Genomic DNA, 12,434 nt, shown 5'->3' with positions numbered 1-12,434 from the left:
GCTCATTTACCGTCTTCCTCTTTGTCTTGCTTTAGGTGATCTGTTCGTCGGAGGTCTGGGACCCAACATGTATCAGAACCTCCCTAAGCTGGTAGTTTCTCGTGAAGGCTTCCAGGGCTGTTTGGCCTCTGTTGACCTCAACGGCCGTCTGCCAGACCTCATCAGCGATGCCCTTTTCCGCAGTGGGCAGATTGAACGGGGCTGTGAAGGTACAAATAGCTTATTACAAAATGATCTGTCTAATTAGAAGAGATTTCCGTAAGCCCTTAAGCTGTCTTTTAATGCTGCTTACTTAACCCCCCTACTTTCTTTCATTGTGGGAAAATATTTCTGCTTCGTTATTTTCAAATGTTTTCTTCTTTGCTAAAAGTAATTATTTACTAAACAAGAAATGTTACAACAAATGAAAGCAGATATGAACACAGTAATTCAGTCATACTTTTTTTGCTATTATTATTGTACTCTACTTTTGTTTTTATGTTGTAGCCAGTAATTTATTGCATTTCATGGTAAAATTCTAGCATCCAAATGCATTAGTTTTCCACTAGAGGGCGACATACTACCAATGTAGAGCCTTAAAACCTTAGGGTTGGATATTGAGGCTAGTAAACACTATATTTTACTCGATACAACAGCTTTCTCCAAGCTGTCACGCTGGTCCTTTACTAACTTACCTTTGTTTTTCGCTCTGTTCTTTCTTTTTTAAACAATATTTTTTCCTGCTCTTACAAAGTTGGTTTCACCAAAGCCGACCTGCAAGGTAGAGGGCCGCTTCTTGGAGGCCTGCTTGCCTGAAAGTCTGCAGTGTGCAATGCATCATGGGTGTCACCAGGCATGGCAATCTTGCCCCTCAGTGTAGCAGAGGTGACTTGCTCTCTGAAAAAAAAAGGGCAAAAAATCAGAAAGGGGCTTTGAGAGAAGAAGTACTGACGCTGAAATAGCTCACCAGCCATGCAACCATACATCGTAGTGTATAGGCATGTTTACCGTTGTTTTGTTTTAAAACCTGAAGGTTTCAATAAGGTTGTCACCAGACCTCTTAAGCAGTAAAGCTTAGAAGCAAACTTCTAAGCCGTAAAATTTTCTCCCTCCTTCTCTGTGAGCAGAGAGGTGAGGGGTGAGCCGTTCCGCATGGAGGAGGAGGCGGCACTAGGGAGCAAGACGAAAGAGACACTGCAAACACAGATGCTGTTTTGGGGTCTTAATGTGCATTATCCTTAAAAATAATAATAAATGTCAGCAACATGAGTAGCCTGTGGGCCTGTTCTAAAACAAGCTCACAATGTGAGTGAGAATAAGCGGTACGGATAATGAGTAATGAATGAACGGTGCATATTTCTTCTGTATCAAATATGGTGCATTAAAATTGTTTTTAATGTACCCAAATATTTCCAAAGAGGTTATTTTTTAGCTGTAATTTTAATAGCTTAATACCGCTATTTTTTTATTTGAATTTTATTTATTTATTTATTTTTACATCCAAGAATCTCGGGACACTAATTAGCAAACCACCAGGCGTCCTATTCTTTCCCCCACTGTTGGCCAATGGGAAAAATGCTGTTTTTATTTACCTCCAATGTTTAAAAAGCTAATTTTGGAGCTGTAAGCTTCGTACTCACAAACCTTAAAGATGCCAATGCAAGTGCCTTTGTAAAATGAATAATCAATTAATCTGCCTTATCATTAAGAGACAATGTGTCTCGTAACAATAGCAATCATAAAATGAAATTATAGTCTACTACGGATGCAATTAATCTCCTGCCTCTGACATTTGTGCGCAATGCTGATGATCAGGCCTCTTCATCAATGTCATCGTTGATCCTTGACAGAGAGATGTGTTTCAGAGAGCGAGCAGCCAATTGCTTCATAGTCCAAAATCAATGACTCACACCTTTTAAACACTTAGAAGTAAATGCTCGGGGGTGACCTACTATACATTCCACTGTACTGCACTTTCAGATGGCAAACTTCATGTTTTCTACTTTCAATGTCTTCCATTACTTGGATAATTTTTTTTTATTTCACTGCCTTTTCATTTGTCTGATTTAATTTCGATTAGAGGTTATAGACTTATTGATGCTGTAGACTTGTGGCTTCCTGCATTCCCACTCTGTATATGTATTCAAAAGAGCTACAGTCTGTTTAGTGTTGGAGGATACTAAACACACATTTGAATACCTTTTCTGGCTAAGGTGCATACCAGATATGCACTCTGTTGTTTTTTTTATGTTTCTCATGCGCATCATGAATTCTTATGTCTAAATGTTTATTGTGTATTCTCAAAGTAAATATCTTTGAGAAGAGCTAAACGAGAAGGAAGTCTATTCTCACTGGAATTTAGTCGGATTTTGAAACAGAATTATTATTATTATTATTATTATTATTATTATTATTATTATCAACAACGCATTAACTCATTCACTGTCATTGACAGCTACAGTATAGTCGTCAAAAAATCATTTTAACTATTTATATTAGTTTAACATTTCTTTTCCATTTTTGTTAACAAGAGTATGAAAACCTAGATTTTTTTTTTTTTTTTACATTTAGAACAGATATAAAATTTGTGATTAATCATGAGTTAACTAGTGAAGTCATGCGATTAATTACGATTACAAATTTTAATCGCCTGATGCCCCTAAATTTTAATAATCTTTTCTTTTAAATAAACTATATAAAAAATATATTTTTAATTTTTAATAATGTTTTTTTTTAAAGAAAAGATCATTAAAAATTAGGGGCGTCAGGCGATTAATTTTTTTTATCGTAATTAATTGCATAACTTAACTAGTTAATTCACGATTAATCACAAATTTTATATCTTTTCTAATACAAAAAAATCTAGGTTTTCATACTCTTGTTAACAAAAGTGGGAAAAAATGTTAAACTAATAGAAATAGTTCAAATGATTTTTTTACGTCTATAGCAGTCAATGGAAGTGAATGAGTTAATAATTATATATAATGAATACAATAATAATTATACACATAAATACAGTTTTCTATTAACACCTAGCATTTTGCAACAAAATCAAGTGATTTTTAATGATATGTATGCACATGATAACATTTTTGTTTTTAACAATTTCCCACTAAATCATTGTGAGAATTTGATGGCTTGGAGCACATTTTGCCTTTCTATATATCTTTAATTAAAATAGTGAATGTTTCCTTGCTGTTTCGTCTTGCTTGTTCACCGAGGGAATGCAGCATTTAAAGTTTTACTTGGGTAAAACTTTTTTGAAACACTTCCTTGCATGCATATCCACTTGCACCGTAACAAGAAACTAGCTGAGATGTTGACAGTGTGTTTGCATGGATACAGCTTTGTTACATTTTAATAGTAACAATTACAGTTGGTTAAAGACGCTTCCTTGTCTCTCCCTGTTCCCCTAATTGCAGGACCTAGCACCACCTGCCAGGAGGACTCCTGTGCCAACATGGGTGTGTGCATCCAACAGTGGGAGAACTTCACTTGCGACTGCTCCATGACGTCTTATTCGGGGACTCACTGCAATGACCGTGAGTACTGCCGTCTTATGCTTTACCCGATCTTGCAGCTCTGTGGATTGTACATGGTAATAAAGATGCTTCGCAAGCATATGAGGACTTTGGAGTGGTTGGAAAGAAGTCCCAATGTCTCACACTGCGTATATTATGGGAGTTTGCAAATACAGTATAGTTTGTGATGGTTCGGCTGGTTGACGCCTGTAAATGTTTCCTTAACATTGAGTTGAAAATCCTGCAAACCATGATAGTCTGTTTGAACTGGAGCATTCACAGCATCGTGTCTGCCATATTATGGTTGCGGGGTAAAGATTTGGGAATGTTCTCTTAAAAAAATAGACCGACCCAAAGTATTTGTATTGTTTCTTAGAAATACCACTCAATGTTACACTCTAAAAACAGTTGGGTCAAAACAACTCATAAATATTGGTCAGATCCTTTACTTGGGTCCAAAAAATTGGTCATTTTGTATAATACAACCCAGAAAGCTGGGTCAAAATGACTTATAAATAGGATCGGTCTATTTTTGATCCATAATTGGGTTACTTTTAACCCAACTATTTTTAAAGTGTATGATAAACATTTTGTGTAAATTTGTGATCAATAGTTGCTTCACATGGCTGTCAGGTATGATTTAGTAGGAGGTTACCCAATGTTTGGACTGGTATGAACATGTTTGACAGGAAGAGCAATAATGTCCCTGGGTCACTTTGACCCAAGGCATCTGCTTGATGATGTAATATATTTTCCATAGACATAAACATATGAGCTATATGAGGTCGGAATAACCTCATCTGATTCTGTTGACTTTTTGACGTCACTGGTGATACATTGAGGGCGTTTGTGCTTTTTGGAGTGTGACCACCAGGGGGCAGTACATTCACATGCACAACCGCACACTGTCCCTCTGCTCTTGGAGAAAATGAGATACAATCCCTGGAGCATGAAATCAGATTTCCTGCTACTTTCCTCCACTGCTTCGCCTCTTGTTCAGGCCTCTTGCTCTAACCGTCCCAAGTGTATCCCCACGGCTCATTCATTCTCCGGGATATATAGCATGGTGAGCAGATCAAATCAAATTTACTGCAACACCTTTTTATTTTTAGTTTAATTCACTAGCTGCGTAGAAATAAAGATAGTAAGAGGCATATTTTGTCTTGCGTGTTTGCTTTCTGGCTTTTTATTCAGTGAGCACATTGCTTTGAGAGGGTTTCTAATTAGCAGTGTAGGGGTGTAGCTTCACTGTGTTTCGCTCAGCCCCCTCCTCCATAATAGCTGGCAGCAAATGGCAGTAATTGTCTGCTTAGCTGACTCCATCCTTCCTATGAATTTTTTTTTTTGCCAGTAAAGTCTCTTCATAGCAGGCGAGAACGCTCTAGGTGGTCGAAAAAGTGGAGGCTAAATCTCGACAGCCAGGAACAATCTAAGATCCCGTTTTTGTGTGTGTGTGTGTTTTTTTTTTTTTTTAAATATTCCTCATGTGTTCAACCACTGCCCACAACAATTGTCAATGTATTACTCATGGGAAGAAGACACCCAGCAAGATTTTATGGCTTTTTAGACCATGCATGCGACTATTTAGAAACAACAGTCTAAGTCACATTGTGCCTTCTGCTTTCGAAAGGTTTTATAGGGTGGAATTGCATTCAAGCACATGGGCGCAGTAGGGAAAAGAAGAGTAGCGGGCACTTGTCTTCCCTTCCACATCCAGAGCAATTACTCATCTTACGTAACAGAATTATCGCTGCAAAGGTCACAGCATTGTTCTCCAGTCAGGGACGTGGTAAACAAACAGGATGATAGAGCACAGACCCGGTAAACTGATGCTGGCAATCATTGTCATGATCATGAGCCTTGCCTTGCCTTACCTTACACTCTAAAAAAACAGTTGAGTCAAAAATAAAACAAATTCCAACTTTTTGAGTTATTTAACCAAAAAAGATGAATGGGGGGCGCGGGGGGGGGTCTTGTAGGTTATTCATTTGACTCAACTTTTTGGGTTAATTGAATAACCCAAAAGGCTGGGCCATATTAAAGTAATAAACCACAAAGCACCCCAATTTTTTGGTTGTTTTGTGTGTTTGTGGCTTTTTGGGTTATTTGAATAACCCACAAAGTCAAATTAGGGTCAAATGATTGAATTAAATTACTAAACCACGAAGCACCACAAGTTTTTGGGTTGTTTTGCAGGTTCATTTAATCAAACTCCTTGGGTTATTGAATAACCCAAAACGTTGGGTCAAATTAAATTAATAGCCCACAAGCAACCCATTGAATTGAATTGGGTAAAAAATGAACCATCCCAACATTTTGAATTGTTTAACCCAGAAAGTTCGGTCAAATTAAATTAATAAACCACAAAGCAACACATTTTGGGGTTATTTTGTGGATTATTCATTTCACTCAACGTTTTGGGTTATTTGAATAACCCACAAAGTCAAATTAGGGTCAAATGATTGAATTAAATTACTAAACCACGAAGCAACACAAGTTTTTGGGTTGTTTTGCAGGTTCATTTAATCAAACTCTTTGGGTTATTCAAAGTTGGGTCAAATTAAATTAATAGCCTACAAGCAACCAATTGAATTGAATTGGGTAAAAAATTAACCATCCCAAAGTTTTGAATTATTTAACCCAGAAAGTTCGGTCAAATTAAATTACTAAACCACGAAGCAACACACGTTTTTGGGTTGTTTTGCAGGTTCATTTAATCAAACTCTTTGGGTTATTGAATAACCCAGAAAGTTCGGTCAAATTAAATTAATAAACCACAAAGCAACACATTTTTGGGTTATTTTGGACAATATTCATTGGACTCAACTTTTTGGGTTAGTTTAATTACAGTCATAGGGTCCAACTCAATTAATAACCCACAAAGCAACCCACTTTTTTGCGTTGTTTTGTGGGTTGTTCATTTCACCCAACATCTTAGGTTAGTTGAATAATCAAAAAAGTCAAATTAGGGTCAAAGAGTTCAATTAAATTAATGAACCACAAAGCAAGCCAATTTTTTGTGTTGGTTTGTGGATTATTCTTTTCACCCAACCTTTGTTGTTCATTGAATAACCCAATTGAATTGGGTCGAAAATGAACTGACCCTTTTTCAGTTATTTTAACCAGAAAACTGGGTCAAATTAAATTAATCACTCAAAAAGTCTTGTGGCTTATTCATTTGACTGACATTTTGGTTTAATTGAATAACCCAAGTTGAAGAAATTAGGTCACTCCTTTTTTCACCCAATTCGGATTATCTTTGACCTAACTGTTTTTAGACTGTAGTGTTGGTTCAGAGCTATAAAGCAAAACAATTGCAGTGGTCCCCCCCCCCCCCCCACCAAACACACACACAAATGTACCCAATTTGAGCTTACAAAATTGATGCCAGACTAGGACCAACTCTTAGATGGTTCAGAGGAAGGCTCCTATTACGTCAGCGGCTGAAAGTGATGACCACATGTCCCCGGCGTGAACATTCAATTTCCAATTTACAACAAGAAGCCAGCAAATTCTAGTTTTGTGCTTCTTCTGTAAAACAGATGCATCAAAAAATGATGATGAAGAGGAAATATCGCTTGTGTGTCACTTACCTGCTCAGGGCCACCAAAAAAATGTAATTAACTGTACACTAACAGTCAAAATTTTAGACATGATTGAGGAGTGGTAGAAAACACCACCAGTTCTTATGAGTATTGAATGGCCAGTTTCATTATACATATACATTTTGGACTACATATGCAGTGAACTCGATCTTGTACCAGTCAAAGAAATGATTGGTTTTTTTTTTCTCCAGAAAAAACAAAAAACAAAGAAATGATTGCTGTTGAGCTTGAGTATTCCTCATAGACAATCCTTTTTGAGAATAGTCTGGGCAAGGACCTTTTCTATTCAAAGTGCAAGACAATTTTGGTATGAATGCAGAGATGAATTGGATTAAAAAAATGTGCACTCAATCTTGTAGAAATTATGTTGTTTTTTATTTGAGTGTAATAGCCAGGTTTCTTAAGGCTATTGGAAGTGTAGTGGTTCACATGTCTGACTTTACTGATGCTCCATTCACTCATTTCTAGTAATGGGCTCTGTTCTAAGTCCCCTTTTCATTTTCCTTTATTTACTTCCACTTGCCCCCTTATTAAGGATACATGGAATTGCCTTCCACTTCTATGCGAACGACACCCCAATTTATGTGCCTCTTAAAAAAAAGAAAAGAATAATGTATCTTTTTTCAATCCATTGCTCAAATGTCTGGATGATATAAAGCATATCATCGCTGCTATGTGAAAAACAGGTCAATTTTTGTCATTTTTTAACTTTGTATGTTTTTGTCAAGAAAAATGTATATAAAAACAAAAATACAAAAATGGACATGAGTGTTTTCCACATAACAGCGACGAATGTAAAAACGCTAACTGGCTCTGAACTTTTGAACTTTCTCTGACAATAAGACGTGATGTTTTTTGATGGCTCTTCTGCGACTACCATGGTAAATCTGGGTTTGACGACCATTTCAAACCTTATGGATGCTGATCTGGAATTTGACAGCTAGATCAGGGGAGTTGTTAAATCCAGCTTTTATCACTTGCAGCTCCAGCCCAACTTGTGACTGGAGAGGATAAGGTATTCCAATGTGTTTGTCCTGATGTTGCACATGAGATTTATGTCTCTCGCATAAAATAATTCATAGATGCATTCATAGAGTGTGTGAGCCTTCAATCCCAACTTTACAGTTTGCGCCTGTTACCTACTGGCGGAGATGTGCTACACAAAAACAGGCTTGTGGAAACATACAGTGCAATCCATCTCTCATTTTCAGCCTCTTTCGGCAAGCAAGAAAAATGTTGTATTGCGACAGCAAAAGAGAGAGGGGAGGAATGATTGAGCTGCAGAGATTACAGAGCGTTACGATGAGGGGCGTCCATCTGTTTTGGTGCCAGGCGCATAACCTTGAGACTGCTGAAGTGTTCCCAGGAGCCGCCCAGCCGCAGACGCATCCATCAACACTTGTTCCGGGACACATTTCAGCAGCGCCAACTACACATAGAAATCATCCAATCAATACTTTGAACACTTCGCCAGGACTTCGGTTTACGGTAGTAACCTGTCATGTGTTATGAGTAGATGATGGACATATCTCGAATGTGCCCTTTGTCTTGTTTATGCAGTTGCAAGAAAAAGTGGGTAAACCCCTTTGGAATACAACTCGACAGTTGGTCATAAAATGTGATCTAATCATCTACGACACATTTCCGCAGTAACAATAATATGTTTTAATGTTTATATTAAAAAATATTAAACCTATACCTGTCATGTGCTTTCTGGCAACTATAACAATGGGTCGAATCTTGAGGCATTCCCTCATCAGACCCCCACAACCCCCACCTTGCTGCCTCTACAGGGTGATCGACTTTGTGTGTGGCGGATGCATTTCGAAGGCCACCCAAATAGTAGTAATTTGTTAGTGGTGGACAGCATTCCTACTTTGCACTCAATTGCATGAGCAAGTGCAAACAATAACCTTCCTTCCTATCTAAAGCACCACTACAGCTTTTTCGTTTTTTTTAACGGGGTGCAAAAATGAAGGCGAGTTGAAGTCATTCTATTGCAAGCCTTGGCTCCCCGTCTTTGAGAGACGATATTGGTCATTACTTGTAGTAAAACCCCAAACTTTTAGTGGTGGTCTGCATAGTCCTCCAACTGCAAATTGCTACTGTAAAATCCAGTTAATATTGCTTTTTTTTTTCTTTCCCAACTCGAGAGCGGGTATCATACAAGGGGCTTTAGAAGAAATGAACAATTTTTATGTAGTTGAGACGTTTACCCAGAGAAGGGGTTCTTAACCCGGGTCAATCGAACCTCAGGGGTTCGATCAGTCAGTCTCAGGGGTTCGGCAGAGGTCAAGACACACACCCGACTCAAATGATGTCCAGCAAAAAAAAGAAAGTGGTCGGATGAATATGTGCAATATGAATTCCCTTGTGTAACATAACGCAGGGTGTTCCACAGGGCTCAATTCTGGGGCTTCTGCTGTTTTCATTGTATCTGCTCCCTTTGGATTCCATCTTAAGAAAAAAATAAAATAGAATCACTGATTTACAGTGAATTTCATACAAAACATAACTCACTATACTAAACATACTGTAATTAAACTTAGAACATTTAAAAGCAGTTACAAACAGAGCTAAAGAGATTTAAAAGCAAAGTAAAAAAAATGCTCACTAAAATTAGGAAAGAGTGTACAGTGCAAGAACAGGGGGGGGGGGGTGAATTATACACGTGTGTGTTAAAAACAAAATTTTACGGTATTTGTAAAGCAGGCAGGTGGGAAATTGTGTCTATAGCAGAAAATATCAATAAGCTTGTGCAAAACTGATGAAATATAAAAAAGAGATTACTAAGTCACCTGAAATATTTTATTTTAGTTGTAGTTACCTAAAGCAGTTTCTAGTACCAGAGGGCGGGTACAGCTTATATAAAAATGCTAATTTATTTTTTATTCAAAAGAACTCAAAACACAGCCATTAATAGCTAAATCCCTAGCAACAAATGTGAGTACAGCCCTAAGTGAAAATGTCCAAATCGAGTATAGTTCATTCTTGTCCCTCTCTAGTGTCATGTGACTCACTAGTGTCATATGTAAATACTGTATATTTATTTTTCCTCCCATTTCCAACTATGAAATATAAGATATTTCACCTTCTTTGATTCGATGTAATCTCGTATTTTGAAAACCTTCTATATTTCTTTCAGCAATTGGCAAACGCAATTTCAAACTTTTGAATACTAACGAGCCATTATATCATCCTCACTTTACAACCCTATTTTGTTCCCGGCACTGTTAATGAACCATGCAGCAGGTCTTGGATATTTAATGCCCACAAAGTCCCCACGAGACAACCTGGGTGAGGTGATGTACGAGGGTAGCCTCGATTGTACCTTTGCAGCTGAGCACTTCATAAGCGAGCGTTTTCTTTTCTTGGCCAAAAACGTTCTCGTTTGGCGCAAATCTACTCTGACAACACGTTGCATAATTTTCTGTTACTTCTATTGGTGTGTGTTTCCTGCGTTGGGAACTGGAAGGGGGCGGTGCAGAGAAGCAGGGAACAACGCTTGTATGGATTCTGACGTCTGACATAACACTTTACAGTGTTAAAGTGACACTGACCAACTGCGTAATCGTCGTCTCCTGCTAAGTATCATCTTCTCACTTGAACCTCTTTGGCTATTTTTCACAGGCCATCTTGTGCGGTTCTCATACTTTTACTTCTTTCTAGTTATTCCCAGTGCTTGATGCCTGCGGTCATTGTCAGCAGCATGCTGCTTCATTACGCAACAACCTACAGATGGTACTCTTAGGATTGTATTGTACCAAATGGCTCCTAAAGGCAGGAGAGTCAAAGCCTTTGGGCATGTGATTTATTTTGGTGCATCATATACAGTATCTCATTTGTGTGTGTGAATGTTCAACATTATGCTGTCCCATATAATAATACAATAAGTCCCAACAAATCCCACGCTTGAATTGTGTTGCCTAGTGTTAGAAAGCGTTCTGATGTACAGTATTGGATGTCTGTGAATATACAGTTAAATCTGAGAAGATTTGAGCACTTATATCGAGAAGGCCAAAATACTTGCTAAAAGTTTTATTGAGAATTAAAGAAATTAAGAAGTAGACTTTACACTGTTCTTATTGGCTGGATTGGAATGAGACAATATTTAGTATTTAATGTCTTAATTTGCCCGATTGATCAATGACATCATTGATTGGCCCCACGTTACATTTAATGTTTAGCAGCATTTTTTAAAGAACCCCCCCCCCTCTCCATGCATTTCAATTGTTGTCAATTATACGTAGGTTTTCTCTATTAATTGGCAAGGCCAGTAGAGTAAAAACAATTTCTTAAAAGTTTTTTAAAACACATTTATTGCTCCATCTTTTTTTTCTTTTTCTTTTTTTATTGCTCTATCTTCTGATCGAATCGGTGATCAGTTATTATTTTTTTCAAACTCGTTGCTGATCAGACAAAACAAAAAAATCTACTCCAATAGCTATACAATAAATTATTAATGGTATCATTTTTTTTAAGCAAGTTAAAAAAAGAAAATGTAAAATTTTCATTGGTTCATTTTTAGTATTTTTTTATTTTTATTTGTCTTCACAGTCACATCCCATCCGAGAAACAAACAAAAAAAAAAGAATAACAGAGGGTGACAAAATGAGAAGCCTTATGGTTCGCTAGTTCGCGCCCCTAGTTTCTTAAATGGAAAAAGGGAGACATGAGGAAGGACGGAGGTGAAAAACAACCCAAAGCCGAATATGGACCTGGGGGGAAAAAATTCACACAGTAACATGACGACATAGATACAGCAAATTTTGAATGTTCAGATATATTCCTAATTCATACATATTATCATTTACATATGATGATTTACTCTGCACAATTAATCAGCGTACTTCTTAACATCCTAACATTAATCCTACTTGAATCCATTTGGGTTCAGTCACAATTTTTTCTTTTGTCGACAAATTTAATTAGCCTTTAACAGCCATTTCATTACTCACCTAACAATACAGGTGAGTAATTTTAGCAGAATTTTAAACAAAGTGAGTCATCCTGAGTCAGAGACAAAACGTGACATCTCTCTAAAGGTCATTGTTTGTATTCATTATGCAAAGGTCTGAATGAATAGGTAATTTTTGATTAGGCTCACATACACGTTCTCAGGATAGTTTGATCCTTACTTTATTGAATGTTAGTGTGCCATTCTCAACTTATGACTTCACTGTATATTTGAATTAACAAGTTCACACTGACCACTGTTTATTTGGATTAAACCTCTTGCTAAATTGGTTTCTCAGGAACAGTAATGTTCCCGGGTCAATTTGACCCAGGTTATGTTTAGTAATGAAAATGCATCCCGATAAACATTATT

At 37.2% G+C, this 12,434-nt stretch overlaps 1 protein-coding gene across 26 annotated transcripts in view; it reads left to right on the top strand.

Moving 5' to 3' along the window:
* The window catches only part of nrxn3b (neurexin 3b), a 275,664-nt gene that overhangs the window by 122,674 nt on the left and 140,556 nt on the right, over window positions 1–12,434 (top strand). For 13 of the 26 annotated variants that reach the window (XR_013289415.1, XM_077552596.1, XM_077552595.1 and 10 more), the window contains 3 exons: window positions 36–209; window positions 734–760; window positions 3,402–3,521. Coding sequence is in view for 24 of the 26 variants with exons in the window: in XM_077552596.1 (XP_077408722.1) it covers window positions 36–209; window positions 734–760; window positions 3,402–3,521 (321 nt within the window). In the remaining 2 variants the exon portion in view is untranslated. The remainder of the gene's footprint in view (window positions 1–35; window positions 210–733; window positions 761–3,401; window positions 3,522–12,434) is intronic. The other 13 variants (XR_013289416.1, XM_077552597.1, XM_077552594.1 and 10 more) reach the window with 1 other exon arrangement.

Source organism: Vanacampus margaritifer, chromosome 19 (assembly GCF_051991255.1).
Source record: "Vanacampus margaritifer isolate UIUO_Vmar chromosome 19, RoL_Vmar_1.0, whole genome shotgun sequence".
Taxonomy (NCBI): domain Eukaryota; kingdom Metazoa; phylum Chordata; class Actinopteri; order Syngnathiformes; family Syngnathidae; genus Vanacampus; species Vanacampus margaritifer.
Note: the sequence above shows the minus strand (reverse complement) of the source record. Positions and strands in the feature narration are given on the sequence as shown.